At 43.1% G+C, this 24843-nt stretch overlaps 1 protein-coding gene and 1 long non-coding RNA gene across 2 annotated transcripts in view; both read left to right on the plus strand.

Annotated features, from left to right (window-relative positions):
• The window catches only part of Gli3 (GLI family zinc finger 3), a 202428-nt gene that overhangs the window by 130484 nt on the left and 47101 nt on the right, over nt 1–24843 (plus strand). The window contains exons 6-9 of the mRNA XM_048339418.1: nt 2676–2877; nt 15690–15903; nt 16909–17022; nt 18702–18842. Coding sequence (XP_048195375.1) covers nt 2676–2877; nt 15690–15903; nt 16909–17022; nt 18702–18842 — 671 coding nt within the window. The remainder of the gene's footprint in view (nt 1–2675; nt 2878–15689; nt 15904–16908; nt 17023–18701; nt 18843–24843) is intronic.
• On the plus strand, nt 8623–11487 carry LOC125346673. The gene is made up of 3 exons (XR_007209999.1): nt 8623–8720; nt 9074–9078; nt 11145–11487. It is a non-coding gene; the product is annotated as an uncharacterized LOC125346673 (long non-coding RNA).

The raw sequence follows: 24843 nt of genomic DNA on the forward strand, positions 1-24843 counted from the left end.
CGATTATTGTGGGTGAGAGGGGTGGGAGAAGAAGTTCAGCACCATTATGCAAATTAGTTATTTAAAAATCCAAAAATAAAGAATTAAAATAAGAGAGACTCCGTGGAAGGTCAGCCTGCATTGCTTTGCCCATTTGATGAGAATGTGTTTAGTCAGGATGTGGCAGAATTTATCTAAATAAAGGATGAAGCTACCCTTTTACTTTGTAAAAACTAATTAAGAGAATTTTAATTTGCCAGAGTGTATGGTAAATTGATTGTCATTAAGTAGGAATTTAGGTGTCCTATCATTCATCACATGAAAGGAAGCTACCTTTCTCTTTGTCAGCTTCCTTTATTAGAATAATGAAAGAAAACAATTAGTGGAAAGCCAGGTTGGGTCTGTTGGCTGTGGAAAAATAACACTGCTTTGGCTTCAGTGGAGAAGCCAGTGGCCAGATCTGTGAGGAATAACATCTCTTTGAGCTGCCAAATATAGGCTCAGGGTAGCATTCCTGGCACATGCCTACAATCCTATCTCCTCCAGAGGATGAGATCTGAGGATGGGAGGTTTAAAGCCTGCCCAGGCAGAAAAAGCCTAAGAAATTCCATCTCCAAAGTCGACAGCAAAAAAACTGGGCTAGAGGTGTGGCTCAGGTGGTGGAGTACCAATAGGGAGCAAGAAAGCTGACCAAGTGCTTGTAGACCTGGATTTCAAATCCTGATGCTGGTGGAAGGAGAGAAAAGGGGAGGGGAGAGGAAGGGACAGGAGAGGAGAGGTAAGGAGAGAAGAGGAGAAGGGGAGAGGGAGAAGACGATTTAACTGCTAAAAGGAATCAATATAGCTCAGATCATTACTTTGTATTAGTATGTCCTAAATTTGGCTGGTTTGTAATGAAACAATTTCAAATGAACTCATTTTAAATATACCCCTAAGACAATTTTAAGTTAGAAGTTGGGAATGTGGCTCAAATAGTAGAGCCTTTGCTTAGTAAGCACAGGGCCCTGAGTTCAAACCCCAATATCACTAAAGAAGAAGAAAAACAATTTAAGTCATTACTTTGTCATTCAGATTGATTTTCTAGTTGGTTACATGAACAATCCTAACATACTAAGGAGTAGGACTCTGTGATGATAATATTGATGGAGTTGCCTTTCAGATTTGTCCATACCATTTTGTTAAATTATTTCAAAGCATATTGGATGGTTACCTTACATCATAATCCATCCCATCTCTGGGTCAGGTTTAACAGTTCATACCTATAATCCCAGCACGTGGGAGCCTGAGGCAGGAGGATTGTGAATTTGAGGCCTTATCTGGCTATGCAGGGAGACACTATCTGAAACAGAATAGAGCAAAGTAAGAAAATGCATCTTGATGGAAGAAAATCATCACAGTGAATATTTCTAGCCTACTTTAGAAGTTTACCTACAGTTGTGGGTGTCTGTGCTGGGAAATAGAACATCTCTGTTTGCATGTGAACCAAGAACACTTGGTTTAATTTGCCTCTTTTCCTGGTGAGATTCTGTTCTTCCTTTAAACTTACGGTGACGATGCTGTCATGCAAGCAGGAACTTGACAGAGGTGCCCGAGAACCTGTGCGCCACGTGCTTTCCTATGCCTGGTGAGGCAGATCTTACTCTTCAATTTTTAGCTCCTCAGCTGAGAACTGCCATGTTAACTCCACCTAATACAGCTGAGTCACTAACCTCTGGGTTAGGGCTCCATCTGGGGATCTCTTTTGAAGGCTCAACTTTCTGATGAATGTATTGTTCTCTGTTAGTTCTGATCAGAGAAGCAGGGCCCAGAGAAGAATTACAGTTATCTTTATTGGCACATGACATCCCATGGTCCAGCTTGCAGTTTTCTCTCCAGACCTTGCATAGCATCTCAAGATTTTAAGTGTTTGCTAAGTATACTATGTCTATTGGATTATGGGAATTTGGGGGGGGGGCATAGTCCACACCCCTGCTAGACAGACAGGTGATCTCTCCCCTGGGGCTACTGTCACCCCTGACTTTCTCTCACTGGAGGCCAGCACAGCCTCTGAGTGGTAAGAACCAGACTGTCTCCAGCTGTTGTCACATGTTTTTTTGGGTACAAACGCCATACCCCCATTTGAGAACCACTGATGGAATGGAATGTATTTACAAGTTGTTTTGTGATCTTGTCTGTCTGAGTCCTCCCAGGGAGAGGTAATTCCTGAAGTCATAGGAAAGGCCTTCACCAAGCTGGAGTTCTCATCTTAGGCGGCCTTGATTCATTTTTATCCCTGAACTCATCGCCTTAAAACAGTGTGTTCTGAGACCAGAGGGATGACATGCTTAAACCCATATATAGGAATCACTGTCATGGTTGCCTGTGGTGAATTAATCATGAGAATATCTAAGCAGGCGTCAGATTCATAAATCATTAGAAATGAGCAGGATAGCACATATATGTCCTTTTCTTTTGTTCAGCAATTTATCATTTTGCCTGTACATTAATAAACAGAGCTCCCCTGAGGTAAGCCTGTGGATGATAAATATTTCTCCCTAATTCCCTCAATTGTATCCCATAGATCCCCAGGGGGAGGAGAGATTCTTGTTCCTTCTGGGGTTCTTGCCCTTCACTTCCTTCCCACAGGCACGAGTAATCAATAACAGATACAGAATCCAACTATAGGTAATCAGGTTCTGTTTGGTGTCCCTTAACAGGTGCCAGGTTCCCCAGCCCCAGGCTGTCAGCCCGACCAAGCCGGAAACGCACGTTGTCTATATCACCACTGTCCGACCATAGTTTTGACCTTCAGACCATGATAAGGACGTCTCCTAACTCCTTGGTCACGATTCTAAATAATTCCCGAAGCAGCTCTTCAGCAAGCGGCTCCTATGGTCACTTATCTGCAAGTGCAATCAGGTGTGTATTTTCCTGAACAAAGTGGGCATACATATGCGTGTGTGTATGTGTGTGTTTAATAAAATGCCTGCATTGGTGGTACCTGCTGCCTTTGAGGAAGATAGAAATGACACATTCCTGGGCCTTTTCTGGATGCAAGTAATGTCATGAAAGCGAATTGCAAAGACAGTCATTGGGCCCTGAATAATTTTCTTATATCATTAGTCAGCTCAGATAAGGAAATAGCAGTTACTCAAGATGAAATCAACTTTATAAAGACACAGTGCATGGCGGATCTTTTTATCCATACCTTCTCCTGTTAGTAATGGTTTCCTGTAACTAAACTGAGTGTGTCCCTGGTGGTAAGGCAGGAGTCTGGCACAGGAATAATACAAAAGTTGGGTCGATGGAGGAGGGAGGGAGGAGAATGAAGGAAGGGGTGATACTGATGATCGAGATGCATTCTCCATGTAAATGATGAATGGGAATGTTGAGTTAATACTCCTTTATTCAACTATTTAAAGAGAACAACAACAAAAATATTAAATAAACTCATAGCCAAAATCTTGTTTTATACCTGTAGATGGAACAACTTCACTGGTGAAAAAGGGAGAAAAAATAAGTAGAAGAGTTCCATTCCAGTAGTAAATAATTGAGCCTGGTGCTCCTGGCTCACACCGGTAATCTTAGCTAGTCAGGATGGGATTAGAGGACTGTCGCGCAGAGCTGGCCTGGGCCAGGACAGGAAAGTCAGGGAGAACTCCTATCACCAATTAACCAGAATGAGCTGTGGCTTAAGGTGGTAGAGCACTAGCCTTGAGCAAAAAAGCTCAAGAACAGTGCCCAGTCTCTGAATTCAAGCCCTTGGACTGGCACTCATACATGAAACAGTGAAACTAATGACTTTTTTCACTTGCCTTGCTTTTAATAAGTGATAGTTGATAATTCGGGGGTAGAGGGGAATCTCCCATGATGGGTTTGTGTGTTTGGGAAACCTAGCTCTTGAGCAAACACAGATGTTTGTAGAAATCATGAGTGCAGTTGCTTTTCCAAAATGTTCTCTGTTGTGATTTTTGTGCCAGTCCTGGGGATTGAACTCAGTGTTTGGATGCTGTCCCTGAGCTTTTTTGCCCAATTAGTGTTCTACCATTTGAACCACAGTTCCACTTCTGGTTGTTGTGGGGTTTTTTGTTGTTTTGTTTTGTTTTGCTTTGTTTTGGGGGGGGGGCTGTTAATGGAGATAAGAGTCCATGAACTTTCCTACCCAGGATTAGAGGAGTGAGCCATCAGTGCCTGCCTGTGATTTTTATTCTTTAATAATCCTTAGCAGGCACGTAAGTTAGCACTGATATTAGTTTTGCACGATCTCTTTTTTTAATGTGTTTTCTTCTTTTTCTGCTGTCTTTCATTTTGTATGGTCATTAGCATATAGAGATATGGAGTGATGCCATTACCTCTGCCTGTAGAATGATAGTAGGAAATACTGGAAGTTTAGATACTTCACTGTTGTAGTGATACCTGAACACTTGGGAGTCTTTGGTACATTTAAAGTCAAATGCCAACTCTCCTGCCAGCTTCACCTCTCTTCCCACTGTGAACAATCCTCACATTTGTAAGCCCTGGGTAAGACAGTGTACAGGGAATGGTAGAGTACATTATACACTTCTGCATCTGCATTGTTAGGCAGAAGCGCTCTACCTGGGTGTGGCTGCAGGAGAGCTGACCTGGAGTGGTCTGTCTACGAGATGAACTGTCCCAGGCCTGCCTGTGCTGCTCCAGTCTGGTAACCCCAAGGCCATGTGAGCAGTCTTCTCTGTTCCATCTCTCTAATTTCGCTTCCCTCGTTGCTCTCTATCCAACCCTCTGTACTTTTGATGGCATCTGAAGGTTAGAGTGTGGTGCATGGATGGTCCCAGCACTGTCTTTACTGTTCTTACTGCCACATTTTCCCTGGCTGTCCAGTGTTTCACAGTTCTTTGGTATCCTGATGTGGAAAAATCATCTTCTCTCCCACCTTTAGGGAAGTCTTCTTTATTCTCAAGAGTGATGGAAGGGCAGGCTCACTTCCAAGACCCCAAGAAACCCCAAGACATTCTGATAACACGGGCTGATCATTCATTTCTGCCCAGGATAAGATGAGCTTGCCATGAGATATTGTCATACAATAATTATAATCCAGAAACTCTAGTCTTCACTTTTCACAGTTTCACATTGCAAGAGGTCAGAAGCAACTCAATGGCAGAACCAGTAGATTGTGGGGAATGGAAAGACCCAGAGAAGCACCAAGGCTTCTAAAAAGAGCAGCTACCTGTGTTTAGAGTGAAAGATGGAAAATAAGAGGCATGTTGCCAGGAGGTGCCAGGTAGGAGGTACTGCCCTCCCTCCACAGCTCGGGAGAAAGGGAGAGACTTCCTGTCTCACCCCCTCACCCTTGAGTCTTTTCAAGATGAACTTGATTGATGCCCTCAGTCTGGCATACCTCAGTGCCGGAACTCTAGTCCTGCTTGTGAATTTTCCCCCAAACACATGTGTTTTCTGCAACTAACTTGCAATGCAAAAGGTAAATGATAGCTTTTTAAAAAGTTTTCAAGAACTGGGAATGTGGCTTAGTGGTAGAGTGCTTGCCTAGCATGCACGAAGCTCTGGGTTTCATTCCTCAGCACCACAAAATACAGAAAACTCTGGAAGTGGCACTGTGGTTCAAGAGATAGAGTACTAGCCTTGAGCATAAAGAAGCCAGGGACAGTGCCCAGGCTCTGAGTTCAAGCCCCAGAACTGGCAAAAAACAAAAAAACCAAAAAACGTTTTCAAGGATGTTGTTAAATATTGAAGGATAGTCATTTAGATTTCTTTGAGAAAACAAACCTTCATAATGTTTGTGCTCCAGTTCAACTGAGATTTTCAAATAACGTCATTGTTTGGCATTAAAAAAAATAAATGTACTTCTTTACTTGGTGGTTTGATATTTATTTCTCTTCTGGAGGTCATATGTACTAGAACTCGCTCACACCCCACAACACCCGTGTCCTCTCACTTCGACGCTAGGAACAAATAGCTCCTGAATGAATGAATCAAGGATCTTACCAATGAGTCAATAGAATGCCTATTACCCCTTTAACTAAGGGAAATTTCTACACGACAGATGAATAATTTTGGTTTACCAAATGTATTTAACATGACCATACCTTTATAGGGCTAAAGCAGATATCTATCTTGAGTGTGTGTGTGCTCTTTGTATTTTTAAGTATCCATTTTTTCTATATATTTATGAAACAGATACTCACAAAAGCCCACCAGCATACTCAAAACATGATTATGTCAGATGCTCTCAAATGTGTTGATCCAGGTAAAGACCACAAGTCCTTTTTAATCTCAAAGCTTGTGTAACACAGAAAAATGATTCCACCTATGTGGGAAAGTCAGTTGAAAAGTATTTCATCTCAGGAATGTGTGTGTGTGTGTGTGTGTGTGTGTGTGTGTGTGTGTGTGTGTGTGTGTGCTGTCCATCTTAGATTTCCATCTAAGACTTGGTGATGGCCATCATTTGATGCCTTCTCTAGGTAGTGAGAGTAGCTGGGTGCTGGCATTAGACCCAACCACACTTCTCACTGTTAGAAGAGAGGTATTCCTGACGACTCTCATCTTCCTTATAGTCTGTCAGACAGGTGCTAATGAAGTGAAGTGTGTCACTCGCTCATTTCCAGCCTTCTAATTGCCGCTTCCTCACTTTCAACTGAATGGTCACAGTGAAGATGGTTTCCTTTCCTTAGCAGGGTCAAGGGTGGCCCAGCTTGCAAAAACACAGGAAAATGAACGTTTTTTCACATCCTACTGCAGGCCACCCTATGAGTGGATGCCAAGGTGTGGGACCTCAGGGGCCAGTGCAGGTGTCCCCACGGGCCAGTGCAGGTGACCCCGATGCCAGCAGGGGGCCTCAGATCAGGGACCGGTTCTCTGGTGGCATCATCTGTTTTGTGCTTCATCAGCCCTCTGCCATGGGGCAGGGTGAGGAAGCATCTGCAGAGTCCACCGATACTGCCCACGGAGAGAGGAGAGCCAGCCAGTCAGCCCCACAGCTCCTGGGTGCCATGCTGGGAGTAAATCCTTTGTTATGATTAGAAGAACAACACACAAATGAGGTGATTAAATACAGTGGTAAATTACAATTTTCCTTAAAAATTACATTCCATCTTCCAAAAAATTATGAAATAGTCTCCTCCCAAGTTGGGAAAGTAATTCATACTTTAAAAAAAAAATAGCAGTAGTTTGTATCCCCTTCCATTTATTCATATCCACATCCTTAGCTGAATTGATGTGTGTGCTGCCCACCGTGCTGCATGCTGGCCTTTTGTGAAGGAAAACCCTTGGGCTGGAAGCCTGAGCAAACCGCGAAGAAATAAACTCAGTGATGCTGGCCAATGATCTACAAGATCTGACCTATGTGTTAACAAAGACCAGCAACTGGGTGCTGGTGGCTCACTCCTGGAATCTTAGCTACTCTGGAGGTTGAGATCTGAGGATCACAGTTTGAAGCCATCCCAGGCAGGAAAGACTGTGAGACTTTATCTCTCTACTTAGACACCTGATAGTCAGAAGTGGAGCCGTGGCTCAAGTGGTAGAGTGCTTACCTTGACCAAAAAAGCTCACCGACAGTGCCAAGGCCCTAGATCAAGCACCTGGATCAGCAGACCTCATCAAGGATAGCTGACCAGGAAGCTGATGCCTGTAGGATGATGGCAAGCCCCCTCGGAAGAGCTTTTACAAATGTCTAAGAAGGCAGAACAGGTGCAAAACCTCCAATGGGCAGAGCAGAGTTTAAGGAGCTGCCACCAGTTCAAGACACCAGTAATCAAAGGGCGGCACAGGCGGAGCTGGTGATACAGGCAGGGCCAGGTTTTGCCACAATGTGTGGGGTTTGGTTTACAAGTAAGAGACCCTTGGAGACCCTCTCCTGCACTGTTTAAGATAAGGAGACAGATGCCCAGAGAATCTGAATCCAAAGCGTTCAACCACTTGATGGCAGAACCAGACACTCAACCTGGCGGGACCTCTGAATTCATTCTTTTTCCTTATCAGGCCACGAATCTTCCACCTACTGAAATCCTCACTTTCACCAGGCTGGTTGGCTAATGTCTATCTTCCTAACTAATCAGGAAGCCAGGATCTGAGAGCCTGGCAGACCAATCTGCTAGAGTCATTCCTATCTCCAACCAACCAGCAAAACTCAGTAATGGGAGGCCTAACTCAAGTGATAGATTGATTGCCAGCTGTGAAGGAGAGTACGAGAAGTACCGGAATTCAAAATAAAAATTCTCAGTTTGGAGGCTTGAACTAGGCAGGAAATGCTTTTCTTTTTTAAACTAGAGAAATAGTAATAGTAGCAGATGGTATTTTGAAGAAATGTATTCTGTTTCATATTAGTATATAGTATTTCTAACTATATGGCTAACCAGTGACTTGGCTGTAGTGAGAGTGTGTGGTTACCATTCTTGCCCTAGAAGTTGTGTGGTTGGCAGAGAAAGCTCTTTATTCTTTTCTTTAGTTGTGTGTGTGTGTGTGTGTGTGTGTGTGTGTGTGTCTGTCTGTCTGTCTGTCTGTCTCCGTCTTCCTGTAGCTACACCTATAGAAATAATGATAGCTCTTGGTCCATTTCCTACAAAACTAGAAAGACTTCTCTTTGAATTTCCCAGCTGTCGCCAGATTGTGTATTGACTCATAGGTACAATGGCCACCACATGACCAGAAAAGTGAAGCTAGCCTGGAACACATTGGAGTACTTACTGCTCAGTGAAGACTACTTTTTGCTTAGTCAGTCAGGAGTATTTACACCTTAGTCAAGAGTGCTTTCTGCTCTGTCAGGTAGAGTTTACCTTCAGAATTCTCTTTTTTTAAATAATTTATTTATTAATTAAACAAAAATTTTTGACAAGGTGTTGTGCAAAAGGGGTACAGTAGGGCAGTGTGTACATTTCTTGTGATATCTTACACCCTGTTTTTCTTTCCCTTCCCTAGGTCAGGTAGACATATATACAATACACAGTGTACCAAAAACATATACAGTAGCCATGTGGCCTATGCCAAAGAAAATTCGCCTAGGTCTTTAAGTGTAATGTCGACAATAGGGCTTGCTTATCCTTGTCTTATATGAACGTACATACATAGCTTTTGAGCTATTGTGATACACTGAGAGGTCTATTTTTGACCTTTATATGTTGAGTAATTGTTTGGTTTTAGTTACATAATGTAGGGTCGCTGACCCAAACCTGTGGAAAATACCATTTGACAAGCAGTTTTTGGTTTCGCTGACCTGGTCTCTACTGTCTCCCCCTCGCCCCACCTTAACAGTCATATATCAAGGAGATCATGCCCCTTTGTTTTCTGTGTTCTAGGCTTGTCTTGCTCAACATTATTTGTTCAAGTTCTAACCATTTCCCTGCCAATACCAATATTTCACCATTCCTAATCGCTATGTAGTATTCCATTGTGTATAGGTACCATATTTTTGGGATCCATTCATCTGTGGAGGGGCATCTGGGTTGTTTCCATATTTTGGCTATTGTGAATTGTGCAGCGATAAACATGGAAGTGCAGATGTCTTTTTGATATCTTGGGACCTGTTGTTCAGGATAGATGCCTAGGAGTGGTATGGCTGGGTCATAGGGTAGGTCTGTATTGAGCTTTTTGAGGAACCTCCATACTGTTCTCCAAAGTGCTTGTACTAATTTGCACTCCCACCAACAATGGAGGAGGGTTCTCTTTCCCCGCACCCCCTCCAGCATTTGTTGTTGCCTGAGTTCAGAGTATAGGCCATTCTAACTGGAGTGAGGTGGTATCTCATGGTTGTTTTTATTTGCATTTCCTTTACTGCCAGAGTTGTTGAACATTTCCTCATATGTTTCTTTGCCATTTTTATCTCTTCTCTTGTGAAGTCTCTCTTTAGCTCCTTTGCCCATTTCCTAATTGGTTTACTGGGCTTGGAGGGGCTTAGTTTTTTGAGTTCTCTGTAGATGACAGATATTAGACCTTTGTCTGTTGCTGTGCTGGTAAAGATCCTTTCCCATATGGTTGGCTGTCTTTCTAGTTTGGTGGCTGTGTCCTTAGCTGTGCAGAAACTTTTTATTTTGTAGTAGTCCCATTTGTCGAGTCTCTCCCCTATCTGTTGTGCCCCTGGGACTCTATTCAGGAAGTTCCTTCCTGTGCCTATAAGTTCTAGCATCTTTCCTACTCTGTCCTTCAGTAGTTTCAAAGATTCAGGTCTGATGTTGAGGTCCTTGATCCATTTTGAGTTGATCTTGGTGCATGGTGATAGGCTAGGGTCTACTTTGAGTTTTCTGCATATGGCTGCCCAGTTTTCCCAGCACCAGTAGTTGAAGAGGCTCTGTTTTTTCCATTGTATGTCTTAAGCTCCTTTGTCGAATATCAGCTGACTGTAGGAGTGTGGTTTTATTTCTGGGTCTTCAATTCTATTCCATTGGTCTTCAAGTCTGTTTTTATACCAATACCAGGCTGTTTTTGTTATGATGGCTCTATAATAGAGCTTGAAGTCTGGTATTGTGGTACCTCCTACACTGCTTTTTTTGCCTAGAATTGCTTTGGCTATTCTAGGTCTTTTGCTGTTCCATATGAATTTATGGGTTGCTTTCTCTTATTTCAGTGAAGAATGTAGCTGGGATTTTGATGGGGATTACATTGAATTTGTATAACAATTTGGGCAATATGGCCATTTTCACTATATTGATTCTGCCTACCTATGAGCATGGGAGGTCTTTCCATCTCCTTGTGTCTTCTTTGATTTCCCTTTATAGATTTTTATAGTTCTCATTAAATAAGTCTTTCACGTCTTTGGTTAGGTTGATCCCTAAGGACTTTATTCTTTTTTTGGCTACTGTAAATGGTATTATTTCCATAATTTCCTTTTCTGCTTGTACATTGCTGGCGTACAGAAAAGCTGCTGACTTTTGTGAATTGATTTTGTATCCTGCTACTTTGCCAAAATGGTTTATTAGGTGTAGGAGTTTGGGGACTGAGTTTTTTGGATCCTTCAGATATAAGATCATGTCATCTGCGAATAGGGATAGCTTGATTTCTTCCTTGCCGATGTGGATCCCTTTGATGTCCTCCTCTTGCATTATTGCTATGGCTAGGGATTCCAGCACTATGTTGAAAAGAAGTAGGGAGAGTGGGCATCCTTGTCTTGTTCCTGAGTTTAGGGGGAATGATTTTAGTTTCTCCCCATTTAATACGATATTAGAAGTTGGTCTGTTGTATATGGCTTTTATTGTTTTGAGGACCTTCAGAATTCTTGGTAACTTCAGTTTGTGCTATTACAGAGTAGAAATTAGATGCTAACTTTAATCCTGTTTTGTAGACCTGTTGTCTTCACTGTTGGGCTAAGAGGGAAACTGGTTTTGGAGTGACAGTTCTGAGTGTGATAGGTAAAATCATGGCCCACCCAGAACCCCATCTCCTAACACTTGGGACTTGGGAGTAGATCACAGAACAAGCTAGAAGGAATTCGGAAGTCATGCTTGAGCTATTGATCTGGGATGATCATGTGTCTCGGGTTATTGGGGGCCCTAAAGAATGTGAGAGTTCTTTCAGAGGGAGGCAAGAGGGTCAGAATCTGGGGGAGTGATGGTGGGAGTGAGATGGAATCTTGAGCCAGGAAATGGGAGCAAGCAAGGAGCCCAGAGCCTCCACTGGAGGCAGCCCTGACCCTTCAGTGTACACTTCTGATTTTGTCAGGTGACAGCCAGTGAGTGCTCTTTCCTGTCCTTGTGTCTCTGGTGGCTGTTGACAATGGCATGCTGAGGAGGACTCACTGACCTCACTCAAAATGAGCTGGACCATGCCCGGCTCACCTGAACCTCAGCTTGAAGAGTAGAAAGGAATATAACTCCAGGGAGTGTTCTGTGCTGCAGTTAGAATCAAATTCTCTAGCTGAGCATGATGGTACATGCCCATAATCTCAGCCTTGCAGGAGGCAGAGATGTGATAATCACAGTTGTGGCTTGCCCCTCCTCCCCACAAATGTAGTGAGGCTCTATCTCAGAGAACAGGTGGGTGGCATGGTGCATCCTCGTAATCCCAGCCATTAGGAAGATTGTTGTATGATGCTGACCTTGGGCAAAACTTGAAGACCCTACTAAAAATTAAACTAAAGAAAACAGCAATGAGGACATGACTCCAACAGTAGGGTGTTTGCCTAGGAAGCACAAGGCCCCAAATTCAAATCCTAGTGTCACTAAAAACTGAAAAAGAACAGATGGTGTACATGTTTTCTTTTTCATGGGGACATTGGTCCATCAGGCCTCTGTGAGTAGGTGACAATGAAGCTGGGACTCAAAGATAAACAGAAAGCAATCATGCTAAGCTTTGGAGGCAAAGGGTTCTAGTTGAGGCAGCAGGAGATACCAGTTTGCAGGTCTTTTTTTTTTTAATAATTATTTGTTGTCAAAGTGATGTACAGAGGGGTTACAGTTTCATACGTAAGGCAGTGGGTACAGGCCTCTGCTGGGCTGCGGGGCTCACTGAGCATGCCCGAGAGTTCCGCAAGTGTTGACGAGAGTGGAGGAGGTGTGGCAGGGATGGTGTGCCGTGGTCCTGGCCATCCTGCCTGCAGTGCCCAGTGGCAGCCATCCTCGGCTTCTTCCTCCAACTGTTGAGGCTGAGAACCCTATAGGCAGTGTCCTAAGAGCGTGAGAGCCCGGATGCCAGATCACAGAGGGCAGACTTCCGTTCTTCACTTCCCAGCAGCCCTGGGACCTGGAGCTCACAGCTCCCCCAGGAGTGCAGACAGCAGGCCTGAAAGGGAGGGCCAGCCCTCCTGGGCAGAGACAAAGCATCTTGGTACTTCTGAGAGCCAGTGTCTCCGGGTTAAAGTGTTGTTGGCTCGTTTGGAATAAGCAGTGGAGGTGGAAATCTCTCATCTGTTCCGTGTTCTTCTTTCCCTGGCAGTCTAAATGATGATGAGGCTTGTAGAGCCAGCTGGTCACCTGGTTTACTATAGATACTGCAGTCTCCAAAGAGGACATTTGCAGATAGTGTGGAAGTCCTTCCTGACCCAGAGCCGGCACCTCAAGGACCCCCAGGAAGTGCCAAGGGAGGCACTTCTTTTAGAAATATAACTATCCTAGATGTCCATGTGTCACTTGCTTCTACTGGAAAACCAACAGTACTTTCTGCCCCTTGAGATGTTTTCAGGCTTGGCTTCTAACCAAATATTCACCTTAATTTTCTCTCTCCCTCTCCCCATCCCTCTTTTCTGTCTGTTTCTGTCTCTAAGATTCAGTGTGTGTGTGTGTATGTATGTGCTGGTACTGGAACTTGAACTCAAGGCCTGGGTGCTATCTCTTCCCTTTTGCATTTAAGGCTGGTGTGCTACCACTTGAGCCACAACTCTGCTTATAGCTTTTGCTGGTTAATTGGAGGTACGAATCTCATAGACTTTCCTTACTTGGCTGGCTTTGAACTGCAAACCTCCGATCTCAGTCAAGTGTCAGTTTGAACCCTTTCTTGGATCAGAAGTGTCAGTGACCTTCTGGGTCCCTTTCTTGAGCCTTCTGGATAGTTCAGGTCCCAAGAACCGTAGACCGACATGTGAAAGTCCCTGTGGATTCAGACTGCCATTGTAATTATGCATGAAACAGGGTCTTTGGATTTCTGTTTCTTTAATGACTAGAATAAGGTCCTTATACTTAGTAATATCCATTCACGCAAAGGAACGGGGTGGGGGCATGTTAAATCATTGCTTTTTGATGAATGACTTGTACACTGAAAAATAAATTGGACAAACTGGCATAGAGCTCAGTGAACACGAAATCAGCTATTAGAAGAAAGCTTGGGAACAAATTCCCAGGCAGATATGCATCTTTTGATTAATGCTCTATCAATCATCCGAGCCAGCTACCTTAGCTAAGTCTCGCTGTAATCCTTCATGGTAGCCTTCAGAAATCTGGACAGAAACTTATAGTGGTACAGAAACACAGTATTATTACTGATTTCTCCCTAATTTTGTGGGAACAATGACTGTTTTCTGCTTCCTTTTATTAAGGAAATACAATGTGCAATGAAAGGAGAGTTCCTCAAAGCCTGGTGAAATTCTCCTAGGGTATTCTTAATGGTATTCATTCTTAAATGGGCCAGCTATTGTACAGAAAATTTCTGTGGAGGAACAATAGTCATATAATCCCACTGAAGGTACCTTCTGTGGATGGTAATCAAATAGGCAAAAATGTGGAATCACATTATATTGAACTGTGTGTCTCTGGAATTATTTAAAAAGGGGTTGAAGTGGCTGGGATTTTGTTATTATAATTATTGTATTCTTAGTTAATGTACTTAATAGCAGTACCAATTAACTCACCAGATTAGAAATTTGCATGAGTTCTATCTAGGACAGTGTAAGAAATCCTAATTCTTTTTGAGTATTAACACAGCAGGATAGGAAGATACATATATATACTTTTAGCTTCACTGATTTTTTAAAATTTCCATAAATGCAATTATTAGTTTCCCATGCCTTTTTTGAAAGCCATGGGCAAAAATCCTCCAGAGTCCTTTATTCTTCTGAAGAATCTTTTTCTTTTTAATGCCAGTACTGGGGGTTGAACTCAGGGCCTGGTACCCTAAACTTGACTGACTTGTTCACAAGCTGATGCTCTGCCCTTGAGCCATGCCTCCAACCTAGGTTTTGGTTGGTTATTTTGCCTTGGCTGGCTTGGAATTGTGGTCTTTCAGGTCTTAGCCTCCTGAGTAGCTAGGAATATAGGTTTTTAGGAGGCTTTGGTTTCTAAACACGCAGAATAATTTGGCACTATTGCAGGTTTGGGAAATCTCCGTAGTAACGTCAGTTATACTGCTGCATAATTACGGGCTGACGGGCAGGCATTAGGGGGCATTAACAGGCATTTATAGACTGTAATGGGCATTGAATGCTGTCTAGCATGAGGAGGGAGCTGGGTTCTCCCATTGGAATATTCGTCCTTGAATCCATTGATCACTGATTTCCGGGGAGAGAGGTTAATCCATCAGTTTTCGTAAGCAGACGGCACTGATGGAAATTCTTTAGGTGGCATTCTGGATGAAGCAAGCTCTCCATCTTTACAAACAAATGAGTGATATGACATGTACAGTGTTCCAAGCACATTTAACCAATTGATTTTCCTTCCTCTTGTAATAAGATACGGAGACATATGAAAGTGTGCGATGGGAACTAAGATGAAGGAATTGTTCCATGCTCAGGAGGAACTACAGCCACAAAAGTCCTATAAAGCATGTAGTCACCCATCCTTGTTCTCACATTGAGTTTGTTATTGCAATAAATAGTTATTATTGAGCTGATACTTCACATCCGTGGGCTTGGATGCCTGGGTGTGCATATTTCTTTTTGATAATCATCTATCTCTCTTCCTTCCCTTCCCTTGTCCTTCCCCTGTCCTTCCCCTTCCCCTTCCCTTTCCTCTTCCCTTTCCCTTTCCTCTTCCCCTTCCTCTTCCCCTTCCCCTTCCCTCATTCATTTTTTCTGAAATAGCCTCTTGCCACATAACCCAGACTGGCTTTGAACACAAGATTCTCCTGTAATCCCAAGTGTTGGGACTACAGGCATGTACCATTATGCCTGGCTTCAATGGTCATCTTTCTCTTGGAAAGCTTTAAATGTTCGACAGTAATCATTTCTACTTTCTCATTCAAGCAGCTAAGACTTCAGTATGCGTTGAAATTGTAACAATATAGGTAGAGTGTTCCAAATGTTATGTATTTGCCCCTACTTTCTGCATCATTGAATTTTTTTGTTTTAATGTATTTATTTACTTCTATCTCCCTGTGTACAGCCCTGCCTTGAGCTTCACCTATCCATCTGCACCCGTCTCTCTTCACATGCACCAGCAGATTCTAAGCCGACAGCAGAGCCTGGGCTCTGCCTTTGGCCACAGCCCTCCACTCATCCACCCCGCCCCAACGTTCCCCACACAGAGGCCCGTTCCAGGGATCCCTACGGTCTTGAACCCCGTGCAGGTCAGCTCAGGCCCCTCCGAGTCCTCACAGGTAAGAGGAGGTAGCTCCATGCTAGCTCCATGCTCTCCATCTTGGTCAATGGACGAGAGAACTGGCCACCATCGTGGCTTGGAACCATGATGTCCTTAGGGATTCATACTGGCACCCAGAGTTCTGTTGTGCAGTCTGGGAGAATGTGATATGTAGTGCCCCCCATTAAACCAGAGTGTCTTCTGCCATAGCTGTGTGTTTCATGCACACCAAACCAGACAATTTTGCCCGGTGCTGGTTGGCGCATACCTGAAATCCTAGCTACTGAGGAGGCTGAGAGCTAAGGATTACAACTTGAAGCCAAATTTAGGCAGAAAAATCTGTGAGATTCTATCTCCAATAAAACAGCAAAGGCCACAAGTGGAGGTGTGGTTCTATCTTTGAGTGAAAAAGCCAAGTGACGTGCAAGGCCTTGAGTTTGATCCCCAATACTGGTGTACATGTGTACACATGCGTATATACACGGACACACAGAGCAGATAACTGATCAGGGCATAGCCTGACCTGATGTCATTTCTAAACTGCTTTGGTGACGAATAGACCATGTGACTGCACTTCTGGATTTGTCCACTTTAGGCACTGAGAAAAGGAAACTTTTGCCAATCTTTCCTTCTGACTGCCACCTTGACGTTGTTGAGGGAAGAATCTAGATACTCAAAGTAAAGAATGTCACAAATGGCCTCTGTTGGATCTCCTACCTAATCAGAGAATTCTTGAAATCACTGTTGGACACTGTTAAAACCTAGGGTCCTAGAACTGTTCTTCTAAGCCTTTAAACAGCTCAGGGAATTTATATTCATGAATAGAGTTCTGGCAATAAAGAGCTGCCTCACCAATGTACTGCATTATCTAAACTCTCCTGTGTTATGGAAGACTGTGACCTTTACCAGTTGTTAGTCTCTGACACAAATATGTGTGGTAGTTGGTCTTTAGTCACAGGTTTTAATTAGGGACCCATTTATTGACCACACTTTTGTCTCTGGTCCCTGCAAATGTGATGGACAGAACAAGCCCACCAGCGAGTCCGCTGTGAGCAGTACTGGTGACCCCCTGCACAATAAGCGCTCCAAGATCAAGCCGGACGAAGACCTCCCCAGTCCTGGAGGACGCGGGCAGCAGGTAGGACACTCAGGCTGTGTAGGTTCATGTCTCTCCCTTCCATGCTGTTTGCCTGTCATCTGTTCACAGCATTTTTTTTATCTGCCATGTATGATGGAGTGACTGAATTGATTGCCCCAGCTCAGAAGTGAACAGGAGCCACTCATCAAGCTGGGTGTGTTTGTGTTTTTTTGTTTTTTGTTTTTTTTTTTGCCAGTCCTGGGGCTTGGATTCAGGGCCTGAGCACTGTCCTTGGCTTCTATTTCTGCTCAAGGCTAGCACTCTGCCACTTCAGCCACAGTGCCACTTCTGGCTGTTTTCTATATATGTGGTACTGGGGAATCGTACCCAGGACTTCATGTATAGGAAGCAAGCACTCTTGCCAGTAGGCCATATTCCCAGCCCCGTGTTTGTGTTCTTGGTAGTTGAAGTAGTGTAGGAGTTGGTGGAACTGTAGTTCATGGAGCCCACAGCTGGATGCATTTGACCACAGATGTGAGCAGCCTCAGTCCTTCATGTTGGTCCTAGGCTGGCTGCAGTTTCTGGCAGAGCTCATTCCTAAGCCTCTGTGCATCCCCTTCCCCATTTCCCACTTGGCTAGAGAGCCTGGAGGACCAGCGGGGCCTGAGACACAACTAACCCAAGTCTCCTTAGATTCTGGGTTCTGCTTCTAGTCACTGAACGCATCTGGCCTCCGTGAAGAAATGTGTCTGTTATGCCCAGAATACCACCTCATGAGTTCTGCCTGCTATAGGCCAGTGACTGTGTTAATTCTCTCCAGTGGACCTTATGAGTCTTAACCTCCACAGATGAGTACGTTGCTATCACTAGGCTGCAGTAGTCTCAGCATCCTTCAACCCAGATTTCCCTTTCTGTGAGAAAGACATTCTGGAATCTACCTTCCTTCATACTGTTTGCCAGACATTAATTTTGTACGTGCTTTTTATCGTCTGGTTATAGGGTAGAACTTGATACACCTAGTTATGCCCCAGCATTCTGGAGAGGCTCCAGATGGCATGGCATTGCTGTGAAGAGCACACTGGGAGCATTAGATGCTGAGGCTCCTAGGCTTCGGACTGTGGCATGTATCCGTGGAGACCAGCAGCTGACCCAAGGGGCCATGGTCCCCAGAAAGTCCCGAGGGCCTCTCGTAAGCTCCCACAGCAGGCAAAACAGAACTACACCATTCCCCAATTTACAAACATGGGAGAATAATTAAGTTAATATGTGGATACGCTAAGACCTGAGTTCTGATTCCAGTTCTAACACACACAGAAAAATAGTTTCTTTTAGGGGTTTTTCTTGGGATTTATTTTATTTCTGTTTATTTTAAAGACACCATTTTGGTTTCTTTGCAGCCTTTCTTTTTAGGGCAAGTCAGAATGACTTCAGGTTTTTCATCTTTATTATGCTTTGGGCTACTATCAAGAAAGGGTGGTCAGGGTACTCTCTTGAAACTCAAGTTAAAAGATCTCAGAAGGTATTTGGAATCACACACACACACACACACACACACACACACACACACAGGATTCCAGATGTTAGGTATATTTGATTCACAAAACCCAGCTTCTATTTTATTTTTACAGAAAAAGTTGCCTTGGGGGAAGACAGATCAAAATCATGGTTTTATGTTTCTTTTTACTTTCCTTCTACTGGACCTGATCTTCTCCCCTCTCTGCTACCCTCCCCACCCCCAGGAGCAGCCAGAAGGAACAACTCTCGTCAAGGAAGAAGGAGACAGAGATGAGAGCAAGCAGGAGCCTGAGGTCATCTATGAGACGAACTGCCGCTGGGAGGGCTGCGCGCGGGAGTTCGACACCCAGGACCAGCTGGTGCATGTGAGTGACTGGCGCTCAGCCATTTGGCCTTCCCGCTGCGTGCCGCATGACCTTGGCTTCAAGGTTCGCTTCTCTGACCCTAGCTGAGTCAAGTGCGTGAGCTCTGAGCATTGCAGGCTCGAGAGGGTTTTCTGACTGTATGAGAATAAAGAAAACTCCAGGCTCTGGTGTTTGACCTGTGCAGTCAGCTAAAGCTTAGTGTAAAATTCAATAAAGTCTTCAATGGAGAGTGTAATGACTCTGATCCTATAAGCCAGAAAACACTATTTTGAGTTAGCGACTTTGATGGTTTTTGAGTAATAGTAAGCTGGACATGAATTATTATTAACCTTTTAACCAAGTTTATTTCCTCTTTCTAAGACTATAAAAATAGAAAAGAAAACCTAGAGTCGGCAGTGGGTCTCCTCCCCTCCTCCCTCCCCTGTACACCCTCGTCTGAGGAACCCCCCTAGTGTAGAGCCATGTCCTAACATGGTTGTGGCTCCTTATCCACTTTACCCTCCCAACTAAACCCCTCATCGTGGCAGCTATTGTATGTGGTTTTAGATGTCTTTATTTAACAGTATATACTTCTGAAAACCATAGGAAATCATCAGATTGAGAACTACATTTCTCTTACCAAATCTTCTTCTTCTTCTTCTTCTTCTGCTTCTTCTTCTTCTTCTTCTTCTTCTTCTTCTTCTTCTTCTTCTTCTTCTTCTTCTTCTTCTTCTTCTTCTTCTTCTTCTTCAACTCTGGGGCTTGAATTCAGGGTCAGGGTTTGGGTGCTGTCCCTTAGTTTTTCTCACTCAAGGGTGGTGCTCCACCATTTGAGCCACAGCTCTACTTCCAGATTTTTGGTGGCTAATTGGAAGGAAGAGTCCCTCGGATTTGTCTGCCCAGGCTGGCTTGAACACTGATGCTCAAGCTTTAGCCTCCTGCATAGCTGGATGTCTTTCACTCACTCTCCTGTGGTGAGTTCAGAGTGTAGTGACCTCCTTGCCCACCCACTCCTGCATGCCCTTTCCCATTGTTTCCTGGTACTTGTCACTTTCTAAGACCAGCACAGCCTTCCTGGCTCAGACTTCGAGGGGGATTTAGAGGCATGTAGAGCGGCCACATAGATACAGGCTTAAGCCCACGACTGATTTGCTGGTTCACTAGAAATCAAAGTCTCTCAGATTGTCTGCCTGTATTGACTTGGTACTGAGACTCTTTCAGATCTCAGCCTCCTGAGTTGTAAGGATTATAGATATGAACCACAAGGGCTGGCTGATCTGTATTTCTTTGCTAATCCTCTTCCACTTTGGTGAAACACAGAAATGATAAAAAGCCATTTTCTCATATTTCATCAGCTGCATGAGCTTGTGGGTTAAGCCGTTCTATGGAAGTGCTAAGTAGGCAGCTTACCTGCTTATGAGAAATGTCATATACAGAATGTTTTGAGAATTTAACATGACATCATCAAGGCCTTGCCTCTATGTCTTCTGAAAATAACACCTTTAGAATTATGTAGGAAGAATTACAGATTTCTGACAAAAACCTAAAGGTCAAATGTTTTATGTTGAAATCTTTCACAGTAAACTGAATACAATTTTTTTTCTTTTTAAATTTAATGATCCTTTACTTCTGCTGACTGTTATAATAGAAACTCCTTTATTAAGGGGCTGAAATCTGAAGGGTATCAGTTCGAACTTAAGCAGAAAGGTCTATCTCTAAAAAAGCTCACAAAAAACTGGACTCGAGGTGTGTCTCAAGTGGTAGAGTGCCCTTCAAGCTAGCAAACTGAGTGTGAGGCCCTATGTTCAGTGCAATCATTTCTTATTCCAGATCAGCTAGGAGAAATTCATATCAGATTTAGAAGAAAATCTAATATATTATGTTTAAGATATTTATTTTAGTCTGAGCTAAATTATATGAGGAAGTCAAGTTAATATATTAAAATTTTTACAACAATATAAATGAAGACTATGGATTGTATCACTTATATTCCACCTGTTTTGCCAGCGTCTAAAGGATGGAAATCCTATATTTGGGTGCTTAAATTGATTTTCCATTGTCTGCTACTGACCACTACCATACATTTCCTTCCAAGTGTATCTGGTGGCCTTAAAGGTGGCTAGTGCAGGACAGGTGCTTTGTATTTTCATAATGACTTCAGGTCCACCTGGGCCCTTGGTGAACAAATGGAATCAGTATCAGTTTCAGAGGCAATGTATTTCAGGACAGAGGAAATCACGGGTTTCTCTGACTTTCTTTGAAGTGAAGACATTGTGGGATTTAGTTGAATTTTTATGCTGTCTACAACCTAGTGGCCAGGTGTTAAACCATTGCAATACTCTGCTTTATTTATAGTTCTGATCCCCCGCCCAACCCTCCTTACAGTTAATAGAAAGATTCATGATTCTTCATGGTTGTCTATGTAGCGTCTGACAGTCGCGACTGCCCGCGAAAGCAAGTCACTATCTATAATTGATATCCTTCTGTGGAATAGGGTGCCAGCTGCAATTGAAGGGCTTTGCAGAAAGCTCTTAAATCCTGACAAGTTCTCTCCTTGTTCTGGTTCAGTCGCTGAGCTGCACGGTTGGAATTCCAGCATTATTTGAACTTGGTGCAAAAGAGAGACATGTGTTTCGCATTAGCAAATCACCAAGTTGAAGAAGAGAATTAGGAACTGGGCTCGCTTGCCCTGCTCAGGTCCTCCCATTGACCATGTGATTCACTGCGAGTACACTCACAAAGGTGCTGTCCATATAGACCAGCGCCATTCATTTTTCTTCCCTCTCTTCCCTGTTATTTCTGGCTTCTCTCCTCCTCGATGTGCGTAATTCCAGGTTCAGAGCTACCGGACATCTTTTACCACTAAGATGTTTAAGTTAATTTCTCTTCCCAGCAAGATAATTATAATTGGGTATAGTTGATCTCAAGCTAGTATACAATTAGCTATCAGTTTACTTCTGTGACCTAAAGTGGTGAGGATAAGTGTCCATTTTTTTAATCAGGTTTGGTTTGTATTGACTCTTGGCATGAGTAAAATGAGAGAGAAACGAGAAAACAGGAAGAGTAGGTAGCTAGCACAAAAATTAACATAGAAAAAATTAGATTATGACCAGATTTATTATTGACTTGTCAAAACACCAGTATCTTGATCTTTGAAGAATATATGTTCTAAAATCTCAAAAGTAAGTTGGAAGTCCTCACTTTTCTCTTACTTTAAAATTAGCTGGACTATTTTATTTTGCTATTGTTCTTCTGTATTATATCACATGATAGAAATCTTTTTAAACTTGAAGATGTGGCTGAAATTTATACTGTAATGGTTCTCAAAGTATTGTTCAGTTTTGCTTTTACTGTTCCTGGAGGTGGTTAGTTTAGCATGGGTTTTGATGGAAAGAAGCTCAGCCAGGCCTCTTGATTGAATGGGAGACACTCTTACATTAATTTTGTACTAGAATTAAGTTCTGTCACTTATTTACTCTTTGCTGCTGAAGCACTTGAAGTATACACAACTGGCAGCACTGATTTATCTCTGGTTCTCTGAAACCCATTTCCTTTGGTTTTGAATGGTCCTTGCCAATGTTTTGTGCAAATTTGTATTTTATTTTAAAATTTCATTTGTTTGTTTGTTTACTGGTGGTAATGGGTTTTTTAATGCATTTGTGAGACAGATGGTCTGCAGCTTGAGCCACCCCCCCCCCACACCCAGTTCTTTCTGCTTTGTTTTTGTTGTTGTTGTTTTAAATAGCACCTCACAGATTTATCTAAGCAGGTCTCAAGATAGTGATCCTCCTATCTCTACCTCGGAGATTATCTGGGATTACTACTAGCAGGCGCCATTGTGCTTCTCATTGTCAGGCATGTGTGCGCGTGCACGCGCGCACACACACATGTAATTCTTGAGGTTTGAACTCATGGCCTGGATGCTGTTCTTGAGAGTTTTTTTGTTCACATCTCACCCTCTACCACTTGAGCCATAGCTCCACTTCTTGTTTTTTTGGTGATTAATCAGTGATAAGAGTCTCATGGATTTTCTTACCCAGGCTGTCTTTGAAGCACAATCCTCAGATCTCACCCTCTTGAGTAGCTAGGATTACAGGCGTGAGCCATGAGTGCCCAGCTTTTTGCCATGAGAGAGAGAGAGACAGACAGACAGACAGACAGAGACACAGAGAGAAATAAATACAGAGAATGGGATCGCATAGTTTTTAACGCATTGAGTAATTATTCAGGAAATGCATATTTAGCAAAGGAAAAATGTTCTCCTAATGTTAAAATTCTGTACACTAAATCTAATGAATAAATGAAGGAACAAAAAACCAGGGAAATTGTGCACTGAAGAGTGTATTCACTATTGCCAGTTGACGGCTTCTGCTTGAGAACATATATCCTACAAACTGCTGAGATCTGAAAGAAGAAAATGAGCATAATCACCTTGCTTCTGTCTACCTGTTCCCTGTATTCCTCTAAGTCTTCTCCCACAATTCTGTTTAAGAACCGATTTATAGTTCTTCCCAGTGGTCTCCCAGAAGACAAAGTAGTTTCGTTTCTACGCTCCACCTCCAGCAGAATGGCCACCAGTTAGTTATTACACCAGGGGCTGACATCTTCTACAGGTAAGGATGAAGTTCAGAGATGGTGGGATGTGGTCAGAATCACACATTCATTCCCAGCTATGGCTAGGTGGCATTTCAAGTCACTGTAACTCTCCATTTGTGTCTTACAAGCAGGATGTCAAAAATTCTCCTATGCTTGCTGGGCTCCGGTCTGTAATCCTAGCTCCTCAGGAGTCTGAAATCTGAAGAGCTCAGGGCAGGAAAGTCTAGGAGACTATCTCCAATTAACCAGGAAAATGCTGGAAGTGGAGCTATCCCCCAAATGGTAGAGAACTGGCATTGCACAAAAAAACTAAGGGAATATGCCAAGGCCCCAAGTTAAAGTCCCAGTATAGGCACACACACACAAAAAAAAAAGAAAGAAAATTCTCCTTTTTGAGCTCTAATAGCATATTGGACTTTATTCAAAGAATACATTCATAATCACCTTTGTGATCATTGGAAACATCCTAAATTGACAATGTGAAAATGATAGTCTTTTCTTTTTAATATCAAAGGTTCAGACATAAAGAAAGCCCATCTAATTGTGAAGAATTGGTGTATCCGTAGAAATGTAAGGAAGATATTGAATGTGAAGACATTATTTTCACATTCACCGTGATTCTAAATTTGCATTTTAAATGTCCATCTAATTTTGATCCCTTTTCTAAAGTTGCATTGTGTATTTTCACCTAAGAGGAAATTGGGTTTAAGTTGCTATGGGGGTTTAGATCCAAGGCAGAAATTAGTCTTATGTGCACATAAAACCTCAAACGAAGGAATGGAGATTTTGATCTCATTTTTTTTACAAGGAGTTGCTAGTTAATTTAGTTGCTCTAATTATTTGCAAACATGGCGTATAAAATCTAGACTAAGCACTACAAACTTCAAAGCCACCCTTAGATGATTTTGTCTTCTGGGCGATGTTTTGTGAAGTTGCTGACAGCATAGTGTTGTACCTGTGTTGAAATCCTTCCCATGGAAAGAGCCCTGGGGAGGCGGGAGGGAAGGGGCAGCGTGAGGGGTTTGGGGTCCCCGGCCATGGCCTCCCCAGGTACCCTGGAACTCTGACTGAGTGGCAATTCCATCTTGGCATTCCAAGAGTGTGCTCACTCTTGGGATGACCTCCTTGGAACCATTTGGCCCTTCCGGAATGTCCTTTTTACCCCTCACTTGTTATACTCTGAAACAGCCATGAAAATAAATGTTGTTCCAGATGCCCAAGGCCACTTAGCGATCACCTTAATGGGAAACGGGGTGTGGACATCGCTCTGGCTTTCCTTGTGTGATGAGTTTGTTCTTAGATGGGATAGAGTGGGAAGAGGAGAGCTAGGGTATTGTTGGCCTTTGTGGAGTATAGTTTTGTTTTGTTTGGGGGTCAGTTGCAGGACTTGAACTCTGTGCCTTGGTGCTGTTCTTCAGCTCAAGCC

The sequence above is a fragment of the Perognathus longimembris genome, chromosome 2, assembly GCF_023159225.1.
Source record: "Perognathus longimembris pacificus isolate PPM17 chromosome 2, ASM2315922v1, whole genome shotgun sequence".
Lineage (NCBI taxonomy): Eukaryota > Metazoa > Chordata > Mammalia > Rodentia > Heteromyidae > Perognathus > Perognathus longimembris.